The 13,736-nt window shown below is 45.1% G+C and overlaps 1 protein-coding gene across 6 annotated transcripts in view; it reads left to right on the top strand.

The window, feature by feature from the left end:
• Positions 1 to 13,736, top strand: part of PLCB4 (phospholipase C beta 4) — a 176,559-nt gene that overhangs the window by 115,921 nt on the left and 46,902 nt on the right. For all 6 annotated transcript variants that reach the window (XM_058802872.1, XM_058802870.1, XM_058802871.1 and 3 more), the window contains 8 exons: positions 1,861 to 1,942; positions 2,646 to 2,746; positions 3,366 to 3,423; positions 9,032 to 9,140; positions 10,505 to 10,715; positions 11,313 to 11,406; positions 11,931 to 12,010; positions 12,450 to 12,534. In XM_058802872.1, coding sequence (XP_058658855.1) covers positions 1,861 to 1,942; positions 2,646 to 2,746; positions 3,366 to 3,423; positions 9,032 to 9,140; positions 10,505 to 10,715; positions 11,313 to 11,406; positions 11,931 to 12,010; positions 12,450 to 12,534 — 820 coding nt within the window. The remainder of the gene's footprint in view (positions 1 to 1,860; positions 1,943 to 2,645; positions 2,747 to 3,365; positions 3,424 to 9,031; positions 9,141 to 10,504; positions 10,716 to 11,312; positions 11,407 to 11,930; positions 12,011 to 12,449; positions 12,535 to 13,736) is intronic.

Here is a 13,736-nt window from a genome sequence, read left to right as displayed (position 1 = left end):
GAAGAAAAACATGGCTAAGTTTTGTTAAAATATTTTTTTATCATTTAGATATTTTCACTTCCTGATCTTAATTTTATTAGTATGAAAATATTTACATAGGCAGTTTAAAGTGTTTTGGAGAATAAAACAACCATGAATTGCTATGGCAACAAATAGCAGCCACAATTTGTTTCACGTCTCTTGCCAAGTGAAATTATTTGTTATGCATGAGATTGACTAAAAGTCTCAGCAAATGTTTGTCTCACTTGGTGATAAAGAGCAACGCGTTCTTACCAGCAGCCCCTGAGTGTTTGCAGTGTTCAGCTTTTGTTAGGACACATCTCGGATGCCTTGGAGAACGAAGGGTTCTCTCTGCAGGTGAGGACACCACAGCCGAGGGTTGTGGGTCACACACAGCATTGCAGCTCGAACCCCAAACAGAAGGCAGGGCAGCTGTGAGGTTTGGATCCCCCTTCCGATCCAGGGATGATTCTGCCTCTTCTCAAATGGAATCAGAAATAGGCACTCTCCTGTTCACCACACCAAATAGCTGCATTTCTGTGGGACTGATCTCATTGCAAGTGAAACCGCCTCCCTTTTGGGGAGGAGCAGGGTGCTCATCAGCTGGGTGGGAATGTTCCAGGGGCAGCTGGGAGGGTCTCTGTGCAGCATGGCTGGGACAGGGAATTTGGTTATTCTCCCTGGCTGGGAGCTCAGGGAGCCCTGCAGCAGGGATTGGGATTTGCCTGTGGCTGGGATCTGGTAGCAGCAGCTGCTTGGAAAGGGAGAAGAGGGAAGCTGCCTTTGGGAGCAGCCCCCTCTGCCTTGCGTGGCACAGTTCAGTGGCTGGCATGGAAGGGAAGGCACCACAAATGCAGTTTAATGCAGGGGATGGAAGGGAAGGCAGCACAAACACAGTTCAGTGCCTGGCGTGGAAGGGAAGGCACCACAAATGCAGTTTAATGCAGGGGATGGAAGGGAAGGCACCACAAATGCAGTTTAATGCAGGGGATGGAAGGGAAGGCAGCACAAACACAGTTCAGTGCCTGGCATGGAAGGGAAGGCACCACAAGTGCAGTTTAATGCAGGGGATGGAAGGGAAGGCAGCACAAACACAGTTCAGTGCCTGGCATGGAAGGGAAGGCACCACAAATGCAGTTTAATGCAGGGGATGGAAGGGAAGGCAGCACAAACACAGTTCAGTGCCTGGCGTGGAAGGGAAGGCACCACAAATGCAGTTTAATGCAGGGGATGGAAGGGAAGGCAGCACAAACACAGTTCAGTGCCTGGCATGGAAGGGAAGGCACCACAAATGCAGTTTAATGCAGGGGATGGAAGGGAAGGCAGCACAAACACAGTTCAGTGCCTGGCGTGGAAGGGAAGGCACCACAAGTGCAGTTTAATGCAGGGGATGGAAGGGAAGGCAGCACAAATGCAGTTTAATGCAGGGGATGGAAGGGAAGGCAGCACAAACACAGTTCAGTGCCTGGCGTGGAAGGGAAGGCGCCCAGCCGGGAATGACCCAAGGAATCTCCTCCCTTGCAGAATCTGCTGCTGTGTGAGCAGTCACTTGTACCAGCACACAGCTGAAAAGAGCAAACAGAAGAGTGCTTTGCACGGCTCTGTGCCCCAGTGCCCTGGGTGAAAACCCCTCTTTTGTTCTGTTTGCAGTTCATTATTCTGTATTTCCCGTTGAATCGCAGGCAGAGCAGGGCTGCTCCCTGCAGCTCAGAGCATCCTCCCACTGCACTCCTGCTTGGAGCTGCTTCCATTCATCAGCCGGAGCCAGAGGAAAGTGCTGGCAGTGAGAGATGATTGTTTAAAAATGACTGACATTTCTCTGTTGTTTCTTTTTTTTCTCTCCACTGTTTCTTGTTTTAGCATAACCAGAACGTTTGCATCAGGTAAAACAGAAAAAGTGATCTTCCAGGCACTGAAGGAATTGGGTCTTCCCAGCGGAAAGGTACTTTGTGGCTGTGAATAAGTGCTTTTGTGTACTAATAAGGGAATGACTCATTCACGTTTGTAGCTGTAATCGAAGCCATTTGCATCACAAAAAGCGTGCCTATTGCGTGTGACTTACTAATCGCTGGAGGTTGTTTACTAGAGCCAAAATGTAATTAAATCTGTATGACACAGAGGTCCTTAAACCTCCTAGAGGAGGCTTCCCTTCTTTGCTGTCACAAACCACCTTTTGTTCATTTATGCTAAGTATATGAGCACAAAATATGCGTGTAATAGATTGTTCTGTTGAATTTCTGGACTCCTCGTGCCCTTTGCTCCCCTCCTCTGCAGAGCTGCTCTCCAGCTCTGTCCCACTTGCAGTGGGAGCCCCAGAGAGGGGATGGCTTGAACGTTGTGGGTTTGGGTTGGTTTTTGGTTTATTTTAAGCTTCAGAAGACAAATAGATTGTTTTCCAGCTCCGTGTTTATGTGGAATTACTGTTAGTAATTACTGAGGGTAGAATACAAGCACATCTAACAAATCTACAGTAAAGATGAACTCAGAATTACTTTTAGAGAGTACAAAAGAAACTGTGTAAATTTAAACTTGGGAAGGAGCTAAACCATTTCTCAGTTGCTTTTTTCTGATATAAGGTATTCTCTTGGGAAAAGAGCACATAAGCTCACTTGTCTGGGTAAATGTACCTTTGTATTTCATTGCAGAATGATGAAATTGAGCCTGCAGCTTTTACTTATGAGAAATTTTATGAGCTTACCCAAAAGATATGTCCCCGAACTGACATAGAGGACCTCTTTAAGAAGATGTAAGTTCAAATTTCATATAATCTTGCTTTAGAGACATTTTGTGTATTTTTAGTCCATAACTAATAGCGACAGAACACTGTAAAATTTATCTACCCTTGAGTCCTAGTAGCATCAGCAGTACTTTAGAACAAGCTCCAGTCTGTGTTTTACCCCTTCCTCCCTCCTCAAACTGTTAATGTAAAAGTTCACTCTGTATTTCAGAGCAACCTTTACATGAGTTAAAGGAAACACCTGGAACCCTTTTTTTTTTTTTTGCATTGGCTTTACTAACTACTGTAATTTTAACTTGCTCCTTTAGGTGATTAACACAGTATGTGAAAAATTAAATTAAGTAAGAAATTTGAAGTTTGAAAAATTTCTTCATTAAATTTATTCTCAGCTGGAGGACTTACATGTTGTTTTATGATGTGATGCTGTTCAGGGATAGGCAGATATGTTGTGGGAGGTACTGATAGACAGTTAGCATGTTTTCTGTGCCTGTTCACGTTGAGATTATACAACTACATTCAAGTAGAAAATAGCAGGTGGTTTTTAAGTGTCAGCAATGTCAACATGTAAATCATACCTACTGTAGCATCGTGTACAACAACTCACATTCTCTAATAAATTCCTTTTCAGCAATGGAGACAAAACTGATTATTTAACGGTAGACCAATTAGTGAGCTTTCTAAATGAAGTAAGCTTTTTCATACATTAACTCCCACCCCAGTGTGTCTGCAGTGGCTTGCTCCAGCTTCCCATTGCATGTCCGTGCCCCTGTGTGCTTCTGACCTGCTGATCTCCCCTGGGGCACATCCAGGGGCTAAATCAGCTGAGCCCTTGTGCTGCCCTGCTCTCTGCCCCTTGGCCCTGCAGCTGCCCCTCCTGCTTACCTGTGCCTGTGTTGTGGTGTGAGTCCTGTGTGGTTTGTGCTGTTTGTGCTGTTCATTGCACTGAAACACACCCAGTATTGCATTGCAGTTATTTCACCTGTGGGCCCAGCTAAATCCATCTACTAGTCCTTCTAGAACAGTAGAAAAACTGAAGTAGGTGTTTATAAACAGGGATTTCATCCTCCTCAGCAGCAGTATTTCAATCTGTTACACAACTAAGAGCTAAGAAGATGTTTTAAGAGTTTGTATATGAGTTTTAAAATACCATGTGTGCAGAATAGGAGGAAATATTTTTATTGCTGTATTTCCAGAATGCAGTTGTTGGCAGAAGTATTTAGTATTTCTTAAAAGCATCATGAGTGTGTGAAGTAGTTCAATAAACAGTGTGGGCTTGGCTCTTTTCTGTTCCTAAAGCACAGTAAGTTATAGAAAACTGCCTCATTTGAGCAATAAATGCAGTATGTGGATTTGACAAGAGCACACCCATGGAAAGCAAACACATCCCAGTAGGTGTTGTACCAGCAGATTATTGTCATCCTGAACATGGGGAGCTGCCAGCCTCACTATGTGACATTTTTAGGTGCGTTACCAAAAAAAAAAATCTCTCCATCTAGAATTGTTTTACTACTTACAGTTCAATTTTATATATGTTTGTATATATACATGTTTGTTTATTGGATACTTCAGTCTGAAGATCCAAGCTGTAAGTTGCCTATATATCAAATTTAGAATATAATTTTATTTTTCAGCATAGAACATGTACCTTACTCTTCACTAAACCTGAATTACTTATAGAAAGGGTATTCAAATTCATCTGAATTACTTGTAGAAAGGGTATTCAAAAAGAAAAGAGAGAGAGAGAGAGAAGATTAGTAGCTTGATTACATAATTGGGGTTACATATTTGGGGCCTCTATTGGCAAGGCTTAATCTTACTGCTGTGAGACATCCAGCTTTGGATTTTTTTGTGTCACTCTTCATTGTCAGGTAAATTACTGTTTTATCTTCATTTTAAAATTGATCTCTAATTGTTTTAATTTCAAGTGTAGTTAATTGAAGCCCAAACTTCTGAAGAAAAGCGCCAGCATTTGTAAGAACCCCCTACCTCCAGTAACTGATTGAAAAATTAAGATTGAGTTGCTGTGCTCTCAATTTTGTGTATATAGGCAAATATAGGTAGTATTGGGGAAGTGTATAGGTAATATTGGAAATAATGCATCTTGCTGACTGCATCCATATTGACAAAATTCATTTTGCAGTTGGAAATCCTGTGGTGCGCCCCTTTGGATCAGGACCAGAGCTGGGATGAATTACTCCAGTGTTTTTTGTAGGGGAGGACATTTATTCTGGTGACTGAAAGCAATGCCTTTGGTCTGTGTTGGAGGTCTTTTGGCCTCCAAGCAGAGCTTAAAGTTTTGGCCATAATTTGAAAGGCACAAAAGGACCCAGGATGTGCCTCCTGCAGGGATCATTTCTGTCCCTTGGCTGCTGGCCAGCCCTGCAATTAGCGGTGGTGTCTAATGCTGGCAATATCAAAAGGTTATTGCCATTACAGGAGAGGGGAGTCACTTGGCACAGCAGCTCTTCATGAGACTCTTTAGCTTAAATTATTTTGCAGTAACCTCCAAGGCATGCTGCAGAAACTGTAAGTGTTATGGGTTTTTAAGAGAGCACGAGGGTGTGTGACTGGGGATGAGAGGAGAGTGAGCAGCTTTCCTGGAGTTTTTCCAAACTCCTGCCTCTGTTTGACTTTTAAATGCTGCTGGCTGACAGATGATTTAATTGTGCTCCACTATTAAAGCTTCTGGGAAGTTTAGAAAATTAATTGTTGTCATGCACTGAGTATTTTGTCTAGATTTCCTGTTTTTAAAGTCAAATTTTGGGAGGAAAATAAAAGGAAATATAGTAGAAAAGGGACTGAAATCACTACCACTGAGATTTGCTCCTGCAGTTCATTTAAAATAACAAGGCAAGTAACAGTTAAAATGGAATTTTCAGTAGTCTGACCAGTGCTCATCCATTCTTTTGGGAGGGAGGTATGGAGAGATCTTTTTCTATTCCCAATTCCTGGCTTCCTCCCCCCTTCCCAGTCCCTGTTTGCATCCCCCAGCTGTCCATCTCCCCAGAAGCCCTTCTCTCCAGCCCAGGGCAGTGCTGCTTTTAGGCAGAACTGCTTTGAGCACCTTTGCAGTGCTGTGTGTCTCAGGCTGTGCCCACTCCCAGGTGCTGGGGAGGCTGGGTGAGCTTTGCTCTCTCTGCAAACCCTCTGGACCCCCTTTCTCCCCTGTTTTCAGTCAGGTCACCTCACCTGCCTGGGAGTGCCCTGTGTAGGGGTGCCCGGGGTAACCAGAACCACCAAACACAGCCTTGCTGCACGTGCACAATCAGTCCTGGAGTGGGTTATCTTCTGAGATGAAATTTCACACTTTAGGTTTGGGTGAAAACAAAACACAGGTTCCCTGTGCCACCAAGGTTTGAGGTGCAGAATGTTTCCCCATGAGGCACTAGAGAACATTATCACTTTTTAAAGTAGATCTTAATCAGTTGCCAACTTTATTTTTTAAACAAAGTGAACGTAAGGATACCCTGCTGTTCCACTGGGGGATCAATAATGAGCAGTGATCACTGCTACTGGAAGAATATTTTGCTCTCAGCTCCTTCTGATAACTCTGGGACTTTTTCTCAGGAGGAGACTTTTTGCTTTACCCCATTTATTTTCTTCTGTTTGCTCATTACTAACTGTAGGAGAAAGTGAGTGGGGAAGAGCCCTTTTCTTGAGCACAGAGCCTTCCCCACTGTTTTTGGCCATTTTCTGAGGTGCAGTATTGTCACTGGGGTGTAAAGCCTTGTCATTTGTCAGCCTGGAGCTGTTGCACACCATGTGGTGGTGGTATTGGTGTGTCCTGCTTCCATCTGCTCTCTGTGGTGTTTGTCTGAGTGTTCTGGGCATCCCCACAGCCTGTGGTGTTTATCTGAGTGTTCTGGGCATCCCCACAGCCTGTGGTGTTTATCTGAGTGTTCTGGGCATCCCCACAGCCTGTGGTGTTTGTCTGAGTGTTCTGGGCATCCCCACAGCCTGTGGTGTTTGTCTGAGTGTTCTGGGCATCCCCACAGCCTGTGGTGTTTGTCTGAGTGTTCTGGGCATCCCCACAGCCTGTGGTGTTTATCTGAGTGTTCTGGGCATCCCCACAGCCTGTGGTGTTTGCTGTGAGTGTTCTGGGCATCCCCACAGCCTGTGGTGTTTGTCTGAGTGTTCTGGGCATCCCCACAGCCTGTGGTGTCTGGTGTGAGTGTTCTGGGCATCCCCACAGCCTGTGGTGTCTGGTGTGAGTGTTCTGGGCATCCCCACAGCCTGTGGTGTTTATCTGAGTGTTCTGGGCATCCCCACAGCCTGTGGTGTTTGTCTGAGTGTTCTGGGCATCCCCACAGCCTGTGGTGTTTATCTGAGTGTTCTGGGCATCCCCACAGCCTGTGGTGTTTGTCTGAGTGTTCTGGGCATCCCCACAGCCTGTGGTGTTTGTCTGAGTGTTCTGGGCATCCCCACAGCCTGTGGTGTTTGTCTGAGTGTTCTGGGCATCCCCACAGCCTGTGGTGTTTGTCTGAGTGTTCTGGGCATCCCCACAGCCTGTGGTGTTTGTCTGAGTGTTCTGGGCATCCCCACAGCCTGTGGTGTTTGTCTGAGTGTTCTGGGCATCCCCACAGCCTGTGGTGTTTGCTGTGAGTGTTCTGGGCATCCCCACAGCCTGTGGTGTTTGCTGTGAGTGTTCTGAGCATCCCCACAGCCTGTGGTGTCTGGTGTGAGTGTTCTGGGCATCCCCACAGCCTGTGGTGTTTGTCTGAGTGTTCTGGGCATCCCCACAGCCTGTGGTGTTTGTCTGAGTGTTCTGGGCATCCCCACAGCCTGTGGTGTCTGGTGTGAGTGTTCTGGGCATCCCCACAGCCTGTGGTGTCTGGTGTGAGTGTTCTGGGCATCCCCACAGCCTGTGGTGTTTGTCTGAGTGTTCTGGGCATCCCCACAGCCTGTGGTGTTTGTCTGAGTGTTCTGGGCATCCCCACAGCCTGTGGTGTCTGGTGTGAGTGTTCTGGGCATCCCCACAGCCTGTGGTGTTTGTCTGAGTGTTCTGAGCATCCCCACAGCCCCTCTGGATAACCCTGCTGTGTTTAGGTGCTGCACAGTGCCAGTGGCATCCCCTGAAACATCCCTCCCTAACTGCATGATTGACTTGGCATTGGTTGTAATTTCTTGGAGTTAATTAAGCACATGCACCAATGGATTGGTTGTAAGAAAAGAGATTGGATTGGATATTACTTTTCTTATGGGAAAAGAAAAATTATTAATAACTTTCCACATAAGGAATTACAGCAAATGCTGATAGTACTGTGTAAGCCATGTCAACACCATCCTGTCACTCCAAATGATTGACTGCCAGTATGGGGTGGCCTCTTACATCTCTGGATTCTGCTGAAACTAAAGCTTGGAAACTGTGCACCTTCTGGGGGACTAGAGTGTTTTCACAGTCATATTTATTTCTTTGTTTTGTTGCATCTGCTTACATGCTACTATTCTGTTAATTCTGGTTTTAATTTTCTTTTAATGGAGAATCAGGCACACAGTGTGCAGCCCTAATCCAGCATGGAGCAAAAACCAAAGTTACATAGTACACTGCAAAGTGAAAATATACAAATTCTGATTTTTATTAGTCTATTAGAAATCACTGCTAAATTGTACCTAAACATGACATATATTATTAAATCCTAATATTGTAAAGTATTGTGAATTAAGAGATGATGCTGTGAAATTCTGTGTAAATATGCTGTGTGCACATTTACTCCAAGAACCTGTGCTGGTTTTTGAATAGTTAAAACATGATGTTTCCACGATTCACAAATAATCATCCAGTACTTGCACATTTCTAAACTCAAATTTCTAATTCTCTATTTACAGTACAGCTTTATTTTACCTTTTTGCTTTAGCTGTAGATATTATGTAAGACTTGCATTTTTGCAGAGGTGATTACAGTGCCACCAGCCGAGTCTTTGCAAAAAAAAGGAAGAGAGAGAATTTACAAAGGGACATTCAGCTATTGGTTTTCAACATCTCATTTGCACAGATTCCATGTGCAGTCATTATTTTCATGAATAAGCAAGAGTAAGACCAGTTACATGATTGCATTCGATTTTTCTTTTTAAAAACTATTTTTGTGATCAAACTGCCTAGATTTCTTATGAAAGATAAATTAATTTTCTGCCTATGCTGAAGTTGCTGTTGAACAATCTGTAAATTATAGGGCTGCTTTTTTTCTTTTTTTTTTAAATGTCCACTTCTTTCTTTCTCATCTGCAGTAATGAAATGCTCTGTGTGGTAGCCATGCACTGTCTTGTTTTGCTGAATTCCCTTGTTTTCTCACCTCAGCATCAGCGAGATCCTCGGCTCAATGAAATTTTGTTTCCCTTTTATGACACAAAAAGAGCAATGCAGATAATTGAGACATATGAGCCAGATGAAGACTTGAAGAGGAAAGGTAAAGGGGGAGGGAGTTCAGAGTCACTGGGTTTGGGCATTTGGGGGGTTTGTTCTGAAGCATTCAGGCTTTTAAAAGGGAGTTTGCAGTGCCTGTGGTGTGGGGACAAGCACTTGTGGAGGGTGCTGGGCCAGGACACTGCTCTGCTGGAAAAACACCTCCCCTTCAAAATCAGATTGGTTTTTGCCCCCTTTTCTTCATACTCAGGGTCAGCTGAGAGCACTTGGGAAACATTCTGGAGCAGCTCACCCCTGGCTGACACCAAGCACAGAACATTTAAGCTCCATTAGGCTTGTTTTTTTTCAGAAAGCTAGAAGTAGAATGGAAACTGGGATCACTCCACTTCTCTGTATAAGAGAAAAGTAGACTTAAAGAAAATAAAAATAGGACTGCTGCAACCTTACCTTAACAATAGCTGAATGTTCATAAATTACTTCAGAGAAAGCAATGCCAAAATTAGTGCCAGGTAACCATTCCCTGCAGCAGCTCTTTGTGAGTAATCCCTTATTCCCTATCACAGATAATTTTCATTTTTCAGACTCTTGGCCTCTTTAAAACTGATATTGCCATACTAATTATTCCTAATTTGGTTTCATGAAAAATTACCCCTTAATTTGTATTTTTTTATAGTTTATTATAGGCATAGACCAGCAGACAGATAAGAGAGGTGTTATGAATTCTGTGTTCTGAATTCCTGTATGTGCCATGTTCATTGTAGGTTTCTGTTTTTATTTACAAAGGTATGAACATGTATTTCAAACAGTAAATGGAAGGTATTGTAGATTTCCCTAATGAAGGTGTGGTATATTTTGTGAATGAAGCACGGCAGAGGTTCTCAGGTGCATGTCCCTGTGTGTGTGTCAGTGGGGAGCTGGGTGACAGTGATGTGGCACAGGGCTGGCTGTGACAGGGGGCACAGGAACCTGCTCCATGCCAGCTCACAGCCCCTGACTGCAGAACGCCCAGAGATCAGAACTGTTGGACTGTTCTGAGGAGATGTCACTGCCTGTTTGCCTTCTGCACCTCCTTCTGTGCCTTAGCTCTGCTGCTGATGAGTGCTGGACTCAGGAGTGGAGCCGGTGGGCACCTGGTTTTAATCTGGGACATAATGGCACATTTGGCACCAGCTGCTGGGCAGCCTGGAGCAGGGGAAGGGGAGAGCTGAATGCTTGCAGGAACCTGTGTAAATCTGGAACATAATGGCGCATTTTGCAGCCTGGAGCAGAGGAGGGAGAGAGCTGAATGCTTGCAGGAACCTGTGTCACTAGCAGGTTCTGGGCTGGGCTCCTGCTCTGGGAGGTGGTTTGGGTCCTGTGCACCCTGTGCTGCTGGCAGTGACTCACCGTGGCTCCCTGTCCCTGCAGGTGTCATCTCCAGTGATGGCTTCTGCAGGTACCTGATGTCAGATGAGAACGCCCCCGTGTTCCTGGACCGCTTGGAGCTGTACCAGGAGATGGACCATCCTCTGGCTCACTACTTCATCAGCTCCTCCCACAATACCTATCTAACAGGCAGGCAGTTTGGGGGCAAGTCTTCAGTGGAGATGTACAGACAAGTGCTTTTGGCTGGATGCAGGTTGGAAGCAGGACATAATCCATTTTTGTGAATCTAATGCTTTAAAATACTGCATAGTGTACCTTGGTGTTGCTATCTTGTACAATTGAATGTGTAAATGTGTTGGTGTGGCAAATGAAAACTTGTGTTTGTTTAAGAATCTTATTTTTCTCACAAAGGCATTCCTCCAGGCAGGGAATGTAGAAATTGATATAAGGAGAGTTTGTGAGAAAGTTAGCAGAAGTTTGATCTGAGAATGACAGCTGGAGAATTTCAGAGGGCTCTCTGCTTTATAGTGACAAAGTCTATATGTTAATGAGAATCAGGAAGTTTATGATTTCCTGCTTAATTTCCGCTAATTGACTTAATAGAATGAGAATAAGAAGAGTGGCTCAGTGCTAAAGACATTATTGTCCAGATGAGAATGTACTGACTCACACATGCCATATTTAAGGTGGTATATCCAAAGTTACAGAAATAACACATGTACAGCTTAGAAAGACTTGTGCAATGCCCAGAACTGATTTGCAGCTTATTGTTCTGACCATCAGTGCTAAAACATGTCCCAGGTAGCTCACCTGGAATAAAACACTGTGTTTATTTTCCTTGGATCCTCAGGTGTGTAGAGCTGGACTGTTGGGATGGCAAAGGTGAAGACCAGGAGCCCATAATAACCCATGGGAAAGCAATGTGCACAGACATCCTTTTCAAGGTAACACCTCTGCAGCTGGCAGCAAAGCCCAGGGGAGGCCAGGCAGGACAGCCTCCCCTCCTCCCTGGGCTGCTGCTCCTGTGGGATGCACTGACAGGGGCAGGGATTCTGGCCCAGGCTCTGGGGCTCTTTCCTGACCTGCACCACCCACCCTGTGCTCCCTCTGTCTTCCCACAGAGCCTGCAGGGAGCAGGCTGGCTGCTCTTGCCCCACTCCCTCACACCCTGGGGCCCTTTGCACCCCAGAGTAAACACCTTTGTTGCCTGAGGAGTTCCTCACTCCGGAGAGGGCCTGGAGGGGCAGGAGTTCCTGTGGGAGTTCCCCACTGATGGCTGTGGGTGGAGGGGCCATCCTGCTGCAGGGACAGCGAGGCCGTGGGGGCATCACAACACAGGGGTTTCTCTCTCCATTTGCACATTTAATCCCTGTGTTTCTCAGGGTGGGGTGGACAATAAAAAAACCCCTTTGATTAGCTTTTCAATTTGATCCATTCTGACTTTTATCCTGTTGCTGCTTTTTTGCAGGATGTAATTCAAGCCATTAAGGAAACAGCATTTGTAACATCAGAGTACCCTGTCATTCTTTCATTTGAAAATCACTGCAGGTGTGTAGTGCCCACTGTTAATTTTTAAATTGTGCACTGTCTGAGAGAGATGATATAGTTTAAAATGCTATGATATGATACTTGAAAACTGTGGGGGGGTATGCAGGCATGCTGAATGTCACTTAATATACTCATCAATCTTTATGTAGCTTAATAGTGGCAATATTTTTGTCTGTGATAAAGCTGTGAAATGTAGTTGGATGTTCCATTAGCTGTGTAATATTCAGTTATTCTACTTTTTTAGTCTTGTTAAATTCATCTATGTCAAATAATAGACTCTTATTGACAGTATAATTACAGTAAAGTAATACTTCTCAGTTGAAACAAAGTGGGCAGTATATAATTTGGGATGTCTCCATTACTTAGCGTTATTCTTTTGTGCTGAGTGATAGTGAGTTCTTTTTTACATTTAAAAATTAACTGGCATAATCTTTTCCAGCAAATATCAACAGTACAAGATGTCAAAATACTGTGAAGACCTTTTTGGAGATCTCCTGTTGAAGCAGCCTCTAGAAACACATCCAGTATGTTATGTTGTGCCAGTCTCTCTATTTTTTGTATTAGTTTTATTTAAAAGAGATGACTTTTCATCCTAAAATATTTTTAGGAAAAATTTTTCACTGGAATGGCTGCCCGGGGAGGTGGTGGGGTCACCATCCCTGGATGTGTTTAACAAAGCTGAGCCCTCTGTGTTCTGTGTCCTCCCCTCCCGTGGGTGGGTTCGGTCCCAGCTGCTCACAAACGCTGCAGAGATGGCAGGAGCAGCTCTTGGCAAGAGCTTGGAGCTGAGAGCCTGGCCAGGGCCTGAGGGAGGCAGGCCAGGGGAGACTGGGCACTTGGCTGAGCACATCTGGTTTGGAGTGGAAGCAGATGTTCGTCCCGAGGGGCATGCAGGTGTGGCCCTGTGTGGGAATGCAGCCCGGCAGAGATGGGCTCTGCAGCACTGACATCTAGCGGAGTTACACTGCACACCCGGTGCGGTTCCAGCCCCAGCGCTGTCAGGGGCAGCTGTGCTCACCCAGCCGGCTCATCCAGCCTGCCTGCGTGCTGGGCAGGACCCTTGCCCTCCCTCGAGGAGGTTTCCACCCATTCCCCTGGGGCTGGGTTGATATGGTGGTTTTCTGTTCGGTTTCAATTCGTGCTGCTTCTCTCTAGCTCAGATTTGGATTAAGGGATCAGAGTAACTGAATAGTTCTGTTAAGAATTGTCATTATTAATGGAAACACCTTCTGCTCCTGTATCAGTTAGGCTTCACTGGAAACCCCAGTCTGTTATGGTGCTGAGAATGCCAGGTTGTGGATTCAGTCTCTGTGTGGCCATTCATTTGAGAGTTGGGCTTAATGATCCTTGTGGGTCCCTTCCAACTCAGAATATCCTGTGATTATACCAGCAACTCCCAGGGTAACATTCCTAGCAAGCCTGAGGTGGGGAGGCTGCTAATCATCTTACCCAGTTCTCTGTTTCTTAGCCTCAGTGATGTGATGGGGCTTAAATCAGAAAATTTCATACTTTTCCTCTTTTCTGAATAGTATTTTTTCTCCTTCCCCAAACTGGAACTTTTATTACTACTTCCTTGTGTGTGTATGTGTGTGTCCCCTTTGCCTTTGAGAAGTACTGAATTTGTGACCCTGCTGGCAAAACCAGTCCCCATTTCCTAGCTGAGGACTGGTAGTTTTCCATGCCCCAGTGCCAGTCCATTTCCAGTCTCCAGGTGGGTTCTGCAGCT

The sequence above is a fragment of the Ammospiza caudacuta genome, chromosome 3 (genome assembly GCF_027887145.1).
Source record: "Ammospiza caudacuta isolate bAmmCau1 chromosome 3, bAmmCau1.pri, whole genome shotgun sequence".
Lineage (NCBI taxonomy): Eukaryota > Metazoa > Chordata > Aves > Passeriformes > Passerellidae > Ammospiza > Ammospiza caudacuta.
The sequence above is the reverse complement of the archived record's forward strand: the minus strand, read 5'-3'. Positions and strand labels throughout refer to the sequence as shown.